This window comes from Meleagris gallopavo, chromosome 11, assembly GCF_905368555.1.
Source record: "Meleagris gallopavo chromosome 11, MGAL_WU_HG_1.1, whole genome shotgun sequence".
NCBI lineage: Eukaryota > Metazoa > Chordata > Aves > Galliformes > Phasianidae > Meleagris > Meleagris gallopavo.
In genome coordinates this window covers 18,735,532-18,751,985 of record NC_139414.1, presented here as the reverse complement: position 1 = coordinate 18,751,985, position 16,454 = coordinate 18,735,532, and the positions used below count along the sequence as shown (strand labels likewise).

General features: G+C 40.4%; 1 protein-coding gene across 2 annotated transcripts in view; it reads left to right on the top strand.

Annotated features, from left to right (window-relative positions):
- Positions 1-16,454, top strand: part of FNDC3B (fibronectin type III domain containing 3B) — a 148,522-nt gene that overhangs the window by 122,495 nt on the left and 9,573 nt on the right. For both annotated transcript variants that reach the window (XM_085232852.1, XM_031554994.2), the window contains 3 exons: positions 3,833-4,045; positions 12,993-13,159; positions 16,236-16,363. In XM_085232852.1, the coding sequence (XP_085088978.1) occupies positions 3,833-4,045; positions 12,993-13,159; positions 16,236-16,363 (508 nt within the window). The remainder of the gene's footprint in view (positions 1-3,832; positions 4,046-12,992; positions 13,160-16,235; positions 16,364-16,454) is intronic.

Sequence of the window (16,454 nt, the reverse complement as noted above, 5' to 3'; positions counted from 1 at the left end):
TTTTGGTTAACTTAACTCTTTTCTCTCTCAAGTGTTTATTCCCTGCTGCGTCTAAAAGCAGTGAATGTGTTTTCTTCCAGGCTTTGTTTTTCTTAGACTAACTGAGCTCAACACTACTGGTTTTGAGACTATGAAATCTCTTGACAAAGTTTCAGCAGAACCTGAAGGTAGCCAAGAGCTTATTTGCTTGATTGCGTTGGAATTCCACTGTAAACGTTTTGTTTACAGGAGCCCCGAACTTGAAAAGTGAATGTTGGTTATTTTGAATCCACCAAAGCAAAAATCAGAAAGGAGCGTGGTTTTGAATAGCACTGCGATTCAGGCAGTAGGCCCTCATGTGTCTGCCCCAATGGGCTTGTTGGCTTGGATCTGGTGTTGCATCCATCTGATGGGTCGGCCACCCACGTGCGACTCAAATAGATGCAGAGCAAGCTCAGGGCTCTTTGCAGAGGTCGTTTGGAGCTGGTAAGTTTGATAGTTTCTCTGTCTTGGCAGCAAATCCTGCCGTCATAACACAAGAAGGATTTGCATCCTAGAATATATTCAAAGTGTGAGGAACTGGGGCATGCCTCTGCCATGCAGCTAGTGGATAGGCTGGGCTGGTTTCACGAGGACTCATCCAGTGTCAGGCACCAGCACTGCTTTTGCAATAAGCAGATGCCTCCCAAAAGCACTCTATAAATGTCACTGCTGTAAGCCAGCCAGTTGCAGGAACGTAACTGAGTTCTGCAGTCCTTCCATGTTATTAACGTAGCCTTGGAGCTCTGGAAGCTGTGATTATAGCATAATAAAGGTAGGACTGGTTTTCCGTGAACTGATCTAACTAGAAGTGAGTAAATAAATACTCCGCAACAAATAAGTATTTGACAGTAATAGAAATGTCTATTTACTGTTACACTCTGTTCCCAGGCTTTGCTCTACAATTTCTATAGTTAATTGTGCAGCACTGTTAGGACACTTCACTGAAAAACAGTGATTTTTTTTTTTTAAGAATGCTTCTTTTGCTCTGAAGTTACGTAGTTTATAGAGGCAGATAAGCCCCATTACATTTAAATAGCAGCACATATTTCTAATTTCATTTAGGAATACAAATTCCAGGCATTTTTAATTTCTAAACTGTATCAAAGGAAAGATCTTCCAGCATGCAAAGAGAAGAATGCAGATGGATGCTCAAGTTAGCAATGCCTCAGTGAGTTGTAAAACAAAATCTGTTTTTGAAGTTTAAAGGCAAGTCTTGCTCCATCTCCAGAAGAGTGCAGTGTGAGGGACCTGTGGGGCTGGCTGGTAAGATTGCTGTCCTTTACAGTCAGGCTGATGGCAGGAGGAGACCAAGCTGCGTCTTCTCTCTTTTGTGTAGTCTGTAGTGTTTTAAATCTGCAGGTTTTCACACACGCATGTATCGCAGCTGGTGGCATTCTGCTTATGGGAACTGGTGAATGAAACTCTTCACGTGTCAGACTCTGTAAGATTAATTCAGAAATGATTTTTGAGTTTGCTGGAATGCATTACAAAGGATTTTCTGACCAAGCTGAAAATAACCTCATCTTTAGTGTGTTTATTTTCCTCGGTCGAGGAGGCTATAATGGTCTGTTAAAGGTCTTCTAATGGTTTCTAAATTTACTTAGTTTGATGTATTTATTTTTACTGTTTAGAAGATGCAATGGGGAAATATGGGAATGAATATATAGGGTTGAGGCCTGCAGGGTGACAATTGACAGAGAAATTTTATGGTGGCATAATCAGCAGAAACGGGCTGACCACATCCAGCCCTGGTAGAAGAAGAAAAATGAGTTCTGCCTTCCCTTTACCATCATTCATCAGATGCCTTTCTGTATTTGATTTTATTGTCATTGGTCTCACTGTGCTTCTGTGTCAGAAGGGCGGATGGGTGAGGGCCCATTTGTGTGCATCAGATGGTGGGACCAGGGCCACCAGGAGCTCCATGCAGCCCATGAAAGCAACACAAATGAAAGAAGAGGCAGTTTTACCCTGTGCAAATACCTGCCCATGTGTAAGAAGTGTGGTGTGAAATCTGAGAGAGCTTCGTTTCAGTCACTCCTTGTTTTCAGATGTGATAACTGCTGTTGGGAAGAGTTAGTTGTGATGCTTGAGGACAGGTGAGGTGGTGGTGGGTAATACAAAATAAAGCAGAAGTGTTGGGGTAAGCACTCTGTGTTTTGTCTTGTTGCTGTTACTGTTTTTGTGCATGTGCTAACAGGTGTCTTGCCAGAATCCAGTGAAAATTCAGGCAATTTTCACCCTTTTTTTTTACTGGAAAGACTATTAACATAATGACTTCTTGATCTGAAGCAAGCCAGTCACATCATATGAAATAAATTCAACATCTGTATGTTAACTGCACTTCGGAAGATATTAGAGAAGTCTTTGTTCTTTTTCCTGCAACTACTTGGGTGCAACATTTGAAGAGGAGGCTCCCAATAGACCCCTCTTCCTGCTGCTTTCCTCCTTGTGGAGGAAGTCACCTCTGTATAGCATCATATAGTGGCCAGGACCTATTTCCTGAAACTAAGGGGAGGATTAAAAGGAAAATCAGCTCAACTTTTCATGCTTAGGCAGCCAAGGGACTGTTTGCCCTGGTAAATGGCCTGATCAATGAGCAAAAGCTAAACTACGTGGCTGTGTAAGCACTGTGCACAATTATTTCTACTGCCTGATTAATAGATGAGAACGTATTTGTTTGCAGTATGTTAATTTATCATTTAACCCTTTTTTTTTTGGTTTTGAAATTGCAGAAAATATGGGTTTTGGTTTTTTTAGTTGGGAATCTTGTTCTCTGGAGGATGCTTTTCGCTTCTTTAATGCTACATAACCTTTTTCTAATAGGAGAGCTAGAAACTTGCTTTTCAAAGCGAAGTAATTTCTCTTACATTATATATGCAAACTTAATCACTTCGTATGCTTTGATGAAGGTAAATAGCTATGCCAACCAAAGATATTTCTATTTATCTTCTGTTTTCTCTGAAGCAGCGTGTGTAATGGCTTACCAGATTCTGCTCTTCTCCCTTCTCCCCTTACTGCCTTCCCAGGGAGTTCCTGGCTTCTTGGTGGCTGACACTTTTGAGAAGAAGCAATGCATCTTGCAGAGATTCTTTTCCCATGAGAAAATACAGGGTTGCAGCACATAAAATTTCAAAAGTAAATGGCATCTGTCCAGTGATCTAAAGTTGATGTACCATCTAAACCTGTAGTTTGCCCAGCCTCTTTTCTCTGATTCTCTTTGTGATTTAGCAGCCTTTTGTCAGGCTCATCTGTACCAATATTTCTACTTACACAGAATCTCACATCTAATAAGTCCTCAAAGCTCTTTTCAAATGCGTATTTCACGTTTCTGTTTTGATGTTGCTGTTGACATTACCGTAGTAGAATACCACCAGTCTTCACTTATTCCTATAACAGATTCTCATTGTGCAGATTATTAAATTGAAGTACAAACAGACAAGTGAGTGACAAAGCAGTACAAGCTAAGACACCTACACCAGACTACAACCAACAGAAGGGTTGTGATTCAAACCCTCCGGGGTTTGCTCTTCCAAGTAGACTTCAATGTTTACCAACAGCATGCTTTGAGATGTGCTGCACACACAGAAATAATGCTGTTCTTAGATCTCCAAATGTGTTTACCAGTATGGAGAGAGGTTGCATGGCAGTTATGCCCGTGCTGACTGCCATCAGCTTCTGAGATTGCTTAGGTAGATCCTTCTGCCTCTGTCTTACTGCATTTCTTCATATCTTCACTGCTGTACTTGAGACTTTTGTACCCCAAGAACCTTGTGAAAACATTTTATTTACCAATCACCTTTTTTCATTTTAGGATTAGGATCCAGGCTGTCAATGAAATTGGAGCTGGACCGTTTAGCCACTTTATTAAAGCAAAAACCAGGCCATTACCACCCTTACCTCCTCGGCTTGAGTGTGCTGCAGCAGGTCCTCAGAGCCTGAAGCTGAAATGGGGGGACAGCAGTTCCAAGCTTCACGCTACCGATGACATGGTCTACATCTTACAGATTGAAGACAGAAATAAAGGGTAAGAGATCTGATTCATCTCGTTGTGTTAATAAAAAATGAATTCTGGCTCATGATAAAGCAGCTTTGAATCGCAGAAAGAGAAATGTTTTCCCAATTACTCGATGCTATAAATGTATACAAAATGTTGTTTCAGTAGGGATTCATAACAAAAGTGTCAGTTACTGTAGAACAACTGCAGTCATTGCTGGCAAACTACTGGCTCCTCTGCCAGCAAAAATTATTACCTACTTCTATAATCACACTGATTTTCCCTTTGAAATATGAAAGCAAAGATACTGCATGCAGTGTGTATATTAGTAAAAGAACTGGTCACAAAGTCAGAGGTCTAGGAAAAGCAAAAACAGAACTGGAAAAGGTTTTTTGAGCAGAACAGGATGGTTGGGATTTTAGATCTGTCATATTTTGGATCTTTTGGAAAAAGTGAACTTGGCATCAGCTTGGTAGCAGCACAGTAATAACAAAATAAGAATGCTTGAGGAGCTTATCTACTGTGTTTCACTTCCCTGAAGTTTTCCTCAAAGCCATAAGAGCTTTCAGTATGCAAGAAACACAAAAGTAGACATTAAATAGTTCAGGAAGAAGCTTTTCACAAACAACTTTGTTTTGGAAGGTTTGACAAAATAGCTCCAAAGATCTCTTCAATGAATAAATATCACAAATGGTTCATAATTTACTGAAAAACACTCTCAGTGACTTTAATTAGGTAAAATAACTGGTGTATGAAGTAGAAAATCCATAGGGACATTCAGTACAGATCATAATTTGGTGTAAATTAGTATGATTCTTTTAATTTAAATAGAGCTGTGCTGAGTTTGTGCCAGCTGAAGATCTGTCCCAAAAGTTCCAATTCTAAGTAATAAAACCACCATGAATAATGCCTAAATACCTCCCATTGTTTCAACTATACTGACACAGAGATGGTACACACTCCCCTGTTAATACTGAGAGGTGTCCAATGAATATAAATACCCATTTGAAAGTTTGACTGATGAAAAAGTTTCTTTGGACTGCAGTGATGCTTGTCTGGAGCCCATCACCTGCAGCAGCATGTGAGCAAGCCAGCTGTAAAGAAACATCCAGCAGGCTGATTTTCTTTGATTTCATGTAGCAGTGCAGGTAGAATGGTGAACTGCAGACTGTTCCAAACCTGTTTCTGTATTGGAGAAATAAGTTTCCTTGTAAGATTAAAATAAGTTATATTACCTGGCTGCAGAGAACTAAAGCTGTTTCTAGAATCACTGTTTGGTTTTGCACAAGCTTCCTTCTGCAAATGGTCTCTTAGGGACTATTAATAAGGAGGATTTGCTGCTCCTTGCACTTGTTACTCTTCTATGTCTTCCAAGCTTTAAATTTGTGTCATAGCCCACATGGGCTCCCAAAAACGCAGAGCAACCACTCATCTACACTGATTGTTTCCTTGTACGCTTGTGGAATACACTGGAAGACAGTTCCTTGAGCACGGGCATCTTTAATTGTGCAGTGCTTTAACAGAATAATGCAGGTGAAGTGCAGATGTCAAATGGAATAGAAGGATGATTTGGAATCTTCTATGGTTTGAAAGGGTTGTTGTTGGAAGGTGCCATGGTGTCCTCGCTGCTCAAAGAACGGACAGCATCTGACTCTGGGCAGGGCATGGATAACAGAGCCAAAGGGATGGTCTTTGTCATGTCCTCTACCTTTCAGAAATTGTAGTTAATATCTTCTCTGACACATCTGAATTTACTTTTATCTGACTGGTATCCCTCAAGTCAGTATTACAGTTTCCCCTTTGGTGAATCCTTCCTTACTGACGAGGTTTAAAATATGAGATAATTTTAATATCAAAGCATTTTCACCAACACAAATAGGTAAACAAATTATTTTTAAGAACCGAATCACCAAGAAGTCAGGTTCTGATCGTAGCAGTTCAGATAGCTTTTTTGTAGAGATTCTCTTCTGTTTCTGGGCACTGATCACCAGCCAGTGCTCTTGAGTGTGTCTTGGTCATTAAGAATTGTTTTTAACTTTTCCGTGCTGTAATGAGGCAACAGGCCAGTTGTTGCAAACTAAAGGTCTCATTGATTGCAAGAGCTATGAAACGAAATACTTGGAAATCTCCTGACACTGATTAATGTCGGGGCTTGAAAAGAAGCACGTATCAGAAATGCACCTGCCTTGTGCCTTGGTGTGTGACATCCAGGCAGATCAAATTAATCTCTCTTGTCCTTTCAATTATGTGTAGCATTAATTGGAGACGAAAGGTCTGTTTCTAGAAAGCACAACACATGGGAACGCTAATTGAAAGCAGTTGACCTTTATGTAGAGAGGATGATAAAATTTTAGTGTTTTTTAAATAAACCAGCATTCCTAACTGTTGTAACATCAAGAAAATCACGTTAATCGAGTCACACCGTTTTCTTCTCCAAGTGAAACAAATGAACCTAATTAACAGTAATGCTTTTGAATATTTTTTTCTGTACTGTTAATTAGTCTTTAGTTGTTCTACAAGTAACTATACCACTTAGTGTCTTAAAACACTTGTGATATCTAGTCTGAAAGAGAGAATTGGCAACTATGTTAGATGTGGGTCATTTACTGCGTTGCTTGTGTTTCTCTTAGATAAATGTTATCTTGCACTTGAGATTAGTCCTGTGATTTTCCTATGTGCGCAGGCATATAAAGAAAAATATGGAAATTAATAGTTTAAGAGAATCATTGGTGGTTGGGTGAGAGGCAACTTGAAGATATTCTTTTAAAATATCAATGAAGGATCATTGTCTATTCTTCCTAAGTCTTCTTTTGGAATTGGATTGTTAGATGGTATTTACTGGTCTTCTACACTGTAATTACTTTTGTTATGGCAATTTGCTGAATAAGCGAGTTGTGACCATGTATCACTGGTTAGTGTATGATAGTAGTCATATTACCCTGTGTAACATGTGAAATTTGGTTTGTGTACGTATATTAGTCTAAAATGCTTTGTTAAACTATAGGAATTTTCCATTTAAGGGCATGCAGTTCTTAAAAAAAATAAATAGCGATCACTTTTTGAGAGAGTGGGGTATAAGAAAAACGTGTTAAGTGTTTGGGATATGTTATGTGATCTTATGAATCCTAACGAGGCACAGAGTGGGATGCTTTTCAGTATGTTTGTTTAAAGAACAGTTTTGGTGGGAATTTCACAGTAATGACTGGGTTAGTACCCAGAGTGGTCATGGGGTTCTGCTTACAGTGAGGAGCATTTGGGCCACTTCTCCATCTGTAGGTGCCAGCTTTGTTTTGCTGAAGCTGTAAAGCAGACAGGATGCCTTGCTCCCTTAGCAAGCTTTGCCAAACCAAATGGCTGAGACTGTCACGGCTGTGGATAGCTCTGAACATGCTGTGCTGAATGAGATTCATTTTAAGGTTCATAGAAACTGTTAGATGCTGCCATATTAATAAAGCGGACTGTAATGCTGCACAAGAGAGATAAAGATGTGTGTGACTATAAGAGCATTAATTTGTTACTGCTTGATCGGTGTTTTGTTCTGTTTTGGTTTTAGCTTTATGAAGCCTACTCCTGTTTATATCTTGTTTTTATCACATTGCCATTGCAAACTATAGTATCAGTAGCTGCTTTAGTCATTGGTTCTTCTTGACTTTTGGCAGGCAGTTGGGTGCTCTCTGTAACTTCTCCCAAATCCTTCACTGAAATGCTATAAATTCACATTACAGTGTGCTCAGTATTGTCCTGTCTCTCTGTTCCTTGGCCTCCAGTGTAGTTGCACACAAGAATCACATTGTGTGCTTGGTTGATCTGCCTTCCATTCCTCCTGAATGTGCCCAGACACTGCTGAGATGTTACTGTTGCTTATTTTTCCCCTCAGGAATCATTCAGAATTAAAGCTTTTTCTCCATCTCTTGCTCATCCTTGAAGTTGATTTTCAAAGTGTTTGGTTGTCTTCTTTATGATGTGCCTGTTCTATGTCTGGTGTAAGCAATAGAATTGATGGACTCTGTGTGGAACCTCTCTTTGTCAGCATCCAGAAAGTCTGAATGATTACATGGGTCTGCAGTCCAAAAGGGGACCAAAAAGGGAAGCAAACACAAAATGCCTGTAGGTTTTTCCTCTCTGGTAGTCTATTGGGAAGAGTACAATCCTGAGGCTTTAGTTCAGGTTTCCCATGCTCTCTGTATGCTGCTTGTACAGTGTGGTGGGCTGTAAATTCCAGCTGCCCTCAGCGGCATGAACTTCAAGGGAAAGGATGGTAACTCATCCTTCTAAAAAATTAGTTTTTCTTGCTAGCTGGGAGCTTCTGTATATCAAGGCATCTCCATTCTCCGTAATTCTGGAGATCTGACAGGTGACCATGGTAAATGTGGTTTACTCAAATTCGGTAGCAGATGAAAGGATGATCTAGGAGAAGCAAACTGAAAATCAATTTCTGGGTGCAAGTGCTCCTTACCCACAGGCTAGACATGCTAAGTAATTAGGCAAAGAAAACAAAACTCTCTCCACTTAACTGCTAGCACTTCTTGTTCTGCCTTTTTCCTCTCCGGTTAGTTTTGCTTTTCTAAGTACAAGCAAAGAAACATCATCTCCTGTTGTTATGCCTGTAAACAGAAGCTACATGGCTGCTGTTGTGAGGAGGTGGGTTTCTAAACGTTGTCATGAACAAGCTTATGTGATAAGGTTTCCTAAAGATATCTTCTAGAAAATACATCTTCAGATCAGTGGGTCCAGCATGCCCAGTCCATCCTCAAGGTAGAGCTCCCAGGGCTGTACCAGCAGTGGGGCTGCCTGGCTTTGTTTGGCTTTAGAACTGAGTGTTCCCTGTGTTGGGAGTGAATTACATATTTTTGTTTTGAAGCTTTGCTTTCCAGGGTGCTGCTGCACAGTGTAGGGAACTGCTAGCTGGGGAAGAAATGGCATAAATCAGTGAGTGCTTGATCACCTTCTTTAGAGAAAATAGAGGCACAGTCTAAAAAAAAAGTCGGAGGGGGCTATAATTGTGCAGATAACAGGCACACTGCAATAGCAACATTAAAAGGTGTGCTGATTGGTGAAATTCATGTGCTTTGCTTTCTAACTGTGCAGCTGCCCAGGTGCACTGCACAAAAGCCTCAGGTCATCAGGTCAGACCTGCGGTGGATTAATGATTTCCCGACACAAAAGTGTGTCAGATCACTGCAGTGCTGCGGGAGGCAGAAAGAGAATCATTCCCTTGTAGCCCTTGTTCCAGGCTCCGGATTGCTGTCTATCTTAGCACTGCATGTTACATTTGCTTTCAAATTAATTTGTTGCAAAGACAATTGCGTTACTAAAATATACACAAAGCGAGAGGCTCTGAAAGGTAACCTGCTGATTAAAACGTGCTGAGTACTAATGAATGAAGGTAGAGCAGCAAGTATGTTCATAATCCTCTGCTTCACTGAAAGTGGCTGAAGTGGAGGAAACAGAAAAGCTCTGACATGTAAAACATTTCCAAGAAGATCTTCATGGTGAATAAGAAGGTATTGATGAAAAACTAACAGCAGTGGTGTCTCCCAAACAGTCATTCTAGGACATTGTGTTCTCTCTTTTCCAGGCTGTGTAAGTAAATGAATGATCCGTGACTGACATAAGAATGTCTGGGAGAGAGAGTTGGGATCACTCAAGTGGAAGTGAGGTTCTCTGGGGGATGTTGTGCTCCCTCGAGATGATTTTCAGTTCATGCTGTTACCTTAGTGGGGAGGAGAGGCAATATTGCATCATATTAAACTCTGACCCTACAGGTTCACTTTAATTTAAAAAAAATACATATTACTACATATTAAAAATACATATTAAACAAACAACATCAACAAAACTACATTGAAAGCACAGGTAGCCCACACAAGTAGTCTTTTCTCAAAGACAACATATCAGAGTAAAACGTGCAGCCCATTGCCTTTCAAATTGGGCTGGGCAAACCGTTCAGAAACAAAAATGTATAGGTGCTATCAGCATGCATGGGGATTCACATGGGTGGTCTGTGCAGGCAGGGGTTAGGGAATTACAATGTCTTGTCTGAGATGCACTCAAGTATGTTTTGGTTTTGTTTCTCTCTTGAAAGGAATGAGTGTCAAAAAAAATAGGATCCAAAGCGCAAAGCATTTCTTTAAGGACATTCCTATATAGGAATAGGAATGCTTTTGGGTTGTTTCAACCTCTGGTATTCCCATACTGTCCCCACAGTTTTGCCAGTGCAACTGCTTTGACATAATGTTGGAGCAGCTAGGGAATGAATCCAGTACAAGGCTGCCCTGCTTCTATCAGTTCTCAAGCCCAGTTCACCTTTCAGCCCTGTCTGTATATAAGACATGAACTCCTTGCAGCTCCAAGCTGGCTTGTTCTTAAGAAAAGGTGTGGAACAGGTCTTGTATGAAGCACATTGAGCCATGCCAGACTCTGCAAGAAGGCAAAGTATATGGAACTCTAAAAGTGTACTTAAAGGTATCTTTAGATTTAAAAAATCAACTTGCAATAATATGAACTTGCAATCAGATGGACAAATTGTGTCTTTACATAATTGTTAATTTATCCAGGCATTGCAGTAGTGACAACATGGAGGATGTGTTGTTCCAGTTCTATACCCATCTCCATCAAATGGAAGCTGTCGTATTTTATTAAATAACAGAAATATCTCTGGAGAAGTACAGAGTATCTGTGATGATCATAGAAAAATATTGTTATTGTTATATATTTATATATGTGGTATTTTAAAGTTAAAATGTTTCATCTGCATTGTATTTCTTACTTCATGATTTGCATTCTTCAGATGCTGTTGTCAGGGTAAAGCCTAACAGCAAATAAGTTTGAATGACTTATTAATCAGCCTTTCTTCTTCCAAAATTGGAAGCCATCTTTCTTCAAAGATGATTGAATTTCGGATTTAAGTGTGCTTTCAATGCAGTCCTGTGTGCTGAATGTGGATGCAAGCTTTTCTCTAATGCTTTCTGCTTTCATTACAAGCAGTTCTTGAGATAGAGAGATGGAAGTAAAAAGAAGTAGAGATGGAAACTGGATGGGAATACTATTCCAATCCCCAAATGGCATGAGGAGCAGAAGAACTTTGCCAGATGGCTTTGTCAGTGTTATGAAACCTTGCTTGTGTTCAAGAGGCAAAGCTGTAATTTAAAAGCTAGCATTCATTGGTATTCACTCTATAAGTATGTCTAGCAACTGCATTATAAGTCCAGACTGTGTGCAGAACTGTTAGCTGGTGAAGTATATTTAGCCTCCTATGCTTACCCAGTTCTGCAATTGGTTACAGAAAGAGCAGTTGTCTAAAACACTGCATTGCTGCTTTTTTGCTATTCGGTGCTCTCTGGTGCCCCTAAGTACTGCTGGCCTACATAAGGGGCTTGTTCGTCATGCAGAGATCCCCAGAGATCTGGCTTGAGTGCAGGGTGCAGTCTTTTGCAACTTTCCAGTGCTGCTTATGTGAACCTCAGAAAGGTTATCACAGGATAGCAAGCATAAAGCTGCATAAGCCTAAGGTTGGGAAAAGTTTATCTTTGGAATTCAACTTTAAAATGTGCTCTTAAGAGCTCATGAGCACAGCTCTTTGATTTTTAATCAGGGTGAGGGGCTCTCTAGGACTTGCTGGAGGTAGTAAGTCACATCAGTCCTCAAAGTACATTCTCAGCAATTTAAATTACCTGAACATTTCCTTTATTACAGACGACTTTTGATCTCTGTTTGTTCTTGTGAGGGTTTCAATCATAACGTAATCTGAATTGATTTCTGTCCCTGAGAGCTAATGGCAGACCCAGTTTCTTTGAAATGCTCAGATTGGTTGTGCCTTGTATCTCACACAAAGCCAAAGGGATCAGGAGTTATTACCCAGAGTAAAGCTAAGCATCTAGATCGGGAGGTCAAAAACACTTTGTTGGCTTCCTGGGGATTTCAAATCAGCTGAAATAGTTAAGGTATTTGAATAAGTGTACATCAAAAGCTGTGTGTTACCCTGTGTGGGTAACGCTGTGTTCTCCAGATTCAGAACTGTCCCCAGGAAGAACCGGCCGAGGCCAAGTGATGAGTGCTTCCTTCTATTTACCCTCGTCCCCATTCTGCTCAGCACCTGTGGGGTCAGCATCTCAGTTAGAAATTGCTGGCTAACACATGGCCATTACTGAAAAGCATTTATTTGAGCAGAGCGATTGAATGTAGAAGTTGGATTCTCTCTTGCAACCTGAACTTTTTTTCTTTTTTTTCTTTTTTTCTTTCAATTGATTTTTTTTTTCCTGCATAATATTGTTGGGTGTGATTGTATGTGCTGGCACTTGGTCTTGTCAACGGGAATATTTTGGGAATCACTTCCTTCTGTCATGTCTTCTTCTTCTTCTCAGCATGCTTTCAAGCAGATCCGTGTCATTACGGGCATCCCCCACTGCCCCTAAACCCCATCTTCTTTCCATCCTGCATCTCCCCCTCCCTGTAACCACGCTTTCTCTTCTCTCTTCCTTTTCACTCATATTCCATGATCTGTGCTCTCTGAATCTTGTTCTGTCTCCACTGTTGGGCTGTCTTCAGGGTGTAAAGCCCTCAAAGTGAAATACATTAAATACAGCCCTTATGCTCTGATTTAAATGGTTACTGTGGATTAAGATGGCACAGATGGGAGTAGGATCTCAACTGTGGGTCTTGGTGTGTGAATAAAGTCAAATTAATCCTGTTCTAAACATACTTTTGTACTAGCAGCACACTCAGTGCAAAACATGAGTTGAACCCATTTTGATTACTAGGTAGCAGAAGTGCATTGACAGAGGTGTTTTTGGATAATTCATGTAATCATTTTGCAAGGTAAGTATTAGTTGCAGAAGGGACAATGTTCTTTCAGTGCTTTGCAAAGTATGTTGTGCCAGTTTTCACAACATGCATGTGTTGAACTGATAAATGTAATAAACTTACATGTTTCTGCCACTCCCATGTAATTCTGTATTCTCATTTTCATTGTTTCCAGGTTTATTCCAATTTACAGGGGACCAAGTCATACGTACAAGATACAAAGGCTGACAGAGTCCACCTGTTACTCATTTAGAATACAGGCTGTCAATGATGCTGGGGAGGGACCTTTCTCAGAAATATGTACCTTCTGCACAACTAAGTCAGTCCCACCTGCAATCAAAGGTATGTAGTATTTTTACTTATAAGTAACATAACTTCTTAAGTAAGATAAGTGCAGTCAGTTTGTAAATATTAACATAGGTAGGCAGTAATGCAAAAGAATGATGACTGTTGCTTCTGTGTGTCTGTGAATAGTTAAATTACTTGATAGTGGGAAGCAAAGTTATCACCAAAATGTTCATGTAAACAGCATAAATGTTACACCTACCAGTGTTGTTATACAGCAACTGTTAAAATGCTGCTGCTGAGTTTTCCAGAGCATTGCTCTGAATTACTGCAACGCTTCATGAGGGGGAAATAACAGCTGCAGTATGTATGTGTACATACCAACCTCAGTGTTAGTAAAGCTGCGTGCTGTTTCAAGTTGTGTAGGTGATGATCAGCTAAGCAGTTCCGAGTTTATTTTTCCTTTAATTTATAAAGTTAATAACAGTGTCTCACATGGATGAAACATCAGATTCGTTATCTCACTTAGCGTGTGTTCTGCTAGAAGAACAAAAGGGCTAATTAAATAAAGTTTTATAATGTGTGAATTCTGCCCTGAGTAGTTCTGTTCCTTCTTCCAAGAAGAAATATTATGAAGGGAGCGGATTTGATGTATTTGTTGTCAGCTAAGCTGAAATCAGATGCTGCGCTGACCTTCTTTTTCTGTGTGCTTACACTCATATGTCAAGCAGTACTGCTTCCTGTGAGAAATAACACTGCTTAGTCTGCCAGAGAGGTATCATTTGTTCCATTCTATTTGAAATCTGGCTTTGGTGATTTTGACGCCATTCAAGATTTAGAGTGGGAAAAACACTGCCAGGGTGTAATGCCTCTGGTCCCTGGGCTGGCTGCTCTGAATTGCTCTCAGGAAGGACAGTGCCCTCGCGTGCAGGGAGAGCATCAGGAGACTGGCTTCCCTACGCTGAAGTCAGCATATGTGAGGATCCCACCTTCGATTACACCTTGCTTTTTTCTCTTGCCTTTTGGCATATGTTTCCATGCTGTTTCTGGAAGAAGATTGCTGTATCTGTTTGGTGTTCAATTGTAAATTACACCTACCCAATGGTGGATTATGCTGATCCACTCTCTTGCACAACTGTCCTGGTGTAAGCCATACCACCCAGCAAAGAAAGCTTGTGCAGGATGAAGCAGACTGACTGTAGCACATGCTGAGCCTAAATTACTGCTGCCATCACTTGTAGCTGCCAACTGGGTAAGGGTAGCACAGGCACGTGCTGCAATCACATTGCCATTCTGATGGATAGAAATCCATTTGGGTAAGTTCAGATCTCGCTTAAGATTTTGTTTCATGGACTTCTTGCCTGCCTGAGCACTGAGTCCCTGTTAAACGTGACTCATACTGAGGGCTGAATGTCAAGCCATTAGGATAGAGCACAGTACTGGGCTGTGTGTGGGATGGGACCACGGGCACATGACAAAACACTGACTGTAACAGAGAAAAGTGGAACAACAAAAGTTGTGTTAGGGAAAACTACTGCAAGAAAGTGATTCTATAGGAAGAAGAGGTCTGTTGAGGCAGCCAGCTGACAGAATTGTGTTGATTCCTTCCCATGTTTGGAGCTATTCAAAGAAATGTTTGTCATAAACTTTATTCTCCATCGATCGGAAGCAGATGTTTGTCTTCCTGTAAAATGTCCTAATTACTCAGTTGACCCTAAAATAATGACAGTTGTGTGTCAGAGAAAAATCTGCATGTAATAGAGTGGAAGGAGGAAGGAAAATAATTGAGAACGTTGTTGTCAGCTGAGATGGAGGCATCTATTAGCAATCTCTCAACACCAGCAGATGTACGAAGAGAAGCAAATGGATATTGATTACATCTGGGCCCGCGTATGATTCATGTGTTCCTCTTGGGTGGTGGCAAATTAGTCTGAAACTCGTGTAATATATGCAGCCGCAGCATCAGTTGTTTCCTTGATAGGGTCTCCTGTTGTCTGTTTTCATGGCTTGGGAATCTGTATCTCCTTTAACAAGCTCGTGTCCTTGCACGTGCACTCGTTAACCACTTGGTGAAGTGTTTAGCACCAGTGTTTCTCCCAGTTTCACGTTTTGGTCAGGTGCTTTTGAGCACAGTGGAAGAGCCTGATGGCTGTTGTGGTTGTTTTGATGCCTTCCACCGGCAGATGCTGATTTGAATACATAAACACGCTCAGCTCACCTGTTAGCATGCTGTCAGGCGTCATATGACATCTTGTTGCTTTCAGCTAGCAAGAGATCCATTTACAGGGAGGGCATTTTGACAGATGACAAATGGAGTTTCTTAGACTTCTAGTCTAAGCACTATAAGAATACCAGGTCTGATCATCTCAGCTTGGTATTAGATGCGAGCCCATGTATTTAAAATAATCCTTGTACTTTTGCTTCCCAGGCATGAATTAATTTCTAATGTGGATCATTTAACTTCTCTACTGACGTTTCTCCTTTCATTTTTCCTGAATGAAATGTTTGGTACAGTACTCTTTCAATGGCATGTAGCCAGCTGCCTTAGAGCATGGCAGGAATATGCAGACCATCTCCTCTGCTGCAGTGTTTGCTCAGAACTTCGTGAAATTGCTGCTTTTATTAATGCCAGTGTAATTTGTGAGTTGGCTTCTGCTTTGGAAAGTTCAGTGCCTGTCATTGCGATTAGATCTTAAAAGTTCAAAGTTTTCATCACATTCACTCCCCTATTTAGGGGTTCATGACTGACAGGTGAGAGGTACCTCAAACATCTCACCTTCATTTTACAGTAAATTTATTAAAATCATGTTAATCACCTCTGAATTTCACTCAATTTTCTGTCTCAGTACTACTGTTCTACAAGAATCCAGAACAGCTTAAATCAGGCAAGACTGTCCTGAAATAAATTGGACTTTTGAGAGACTTATAAATTCAGTCCCAGTTTTACTTTTATCTCCTTGTGATGGTAATTTGATTTTTGGCTACATAAATATGATAGAGATTGTGCTATTAAACCCTGCGATGTCCTGACGTTCTCTTTTGAAGTTCTTATTTCATAAGTGTTTTATTAAATAGAAGTGACATTTCAATGCAGTCTTTATATTAAATGCTAGCATATTCATCTTTATTGTAGCTCCTCGGGTAACGCAGTTGGAAGGAAATGCCTGTGAAATTACCTGGGAAATGGTCCCACCCATGAAGGGCGATCCTGTTGGTTATGTTCTGCAAGTACTGGTTGGAAGAGAATCTGAATATAAGCAGGTAGGAAAGTGGTCTCGATTATAGTGCTCAATTGGTTATATAATGGAAATGTTTTGGAACATTCTGTGTTGTTTCTTTCTTCTGTATTGAA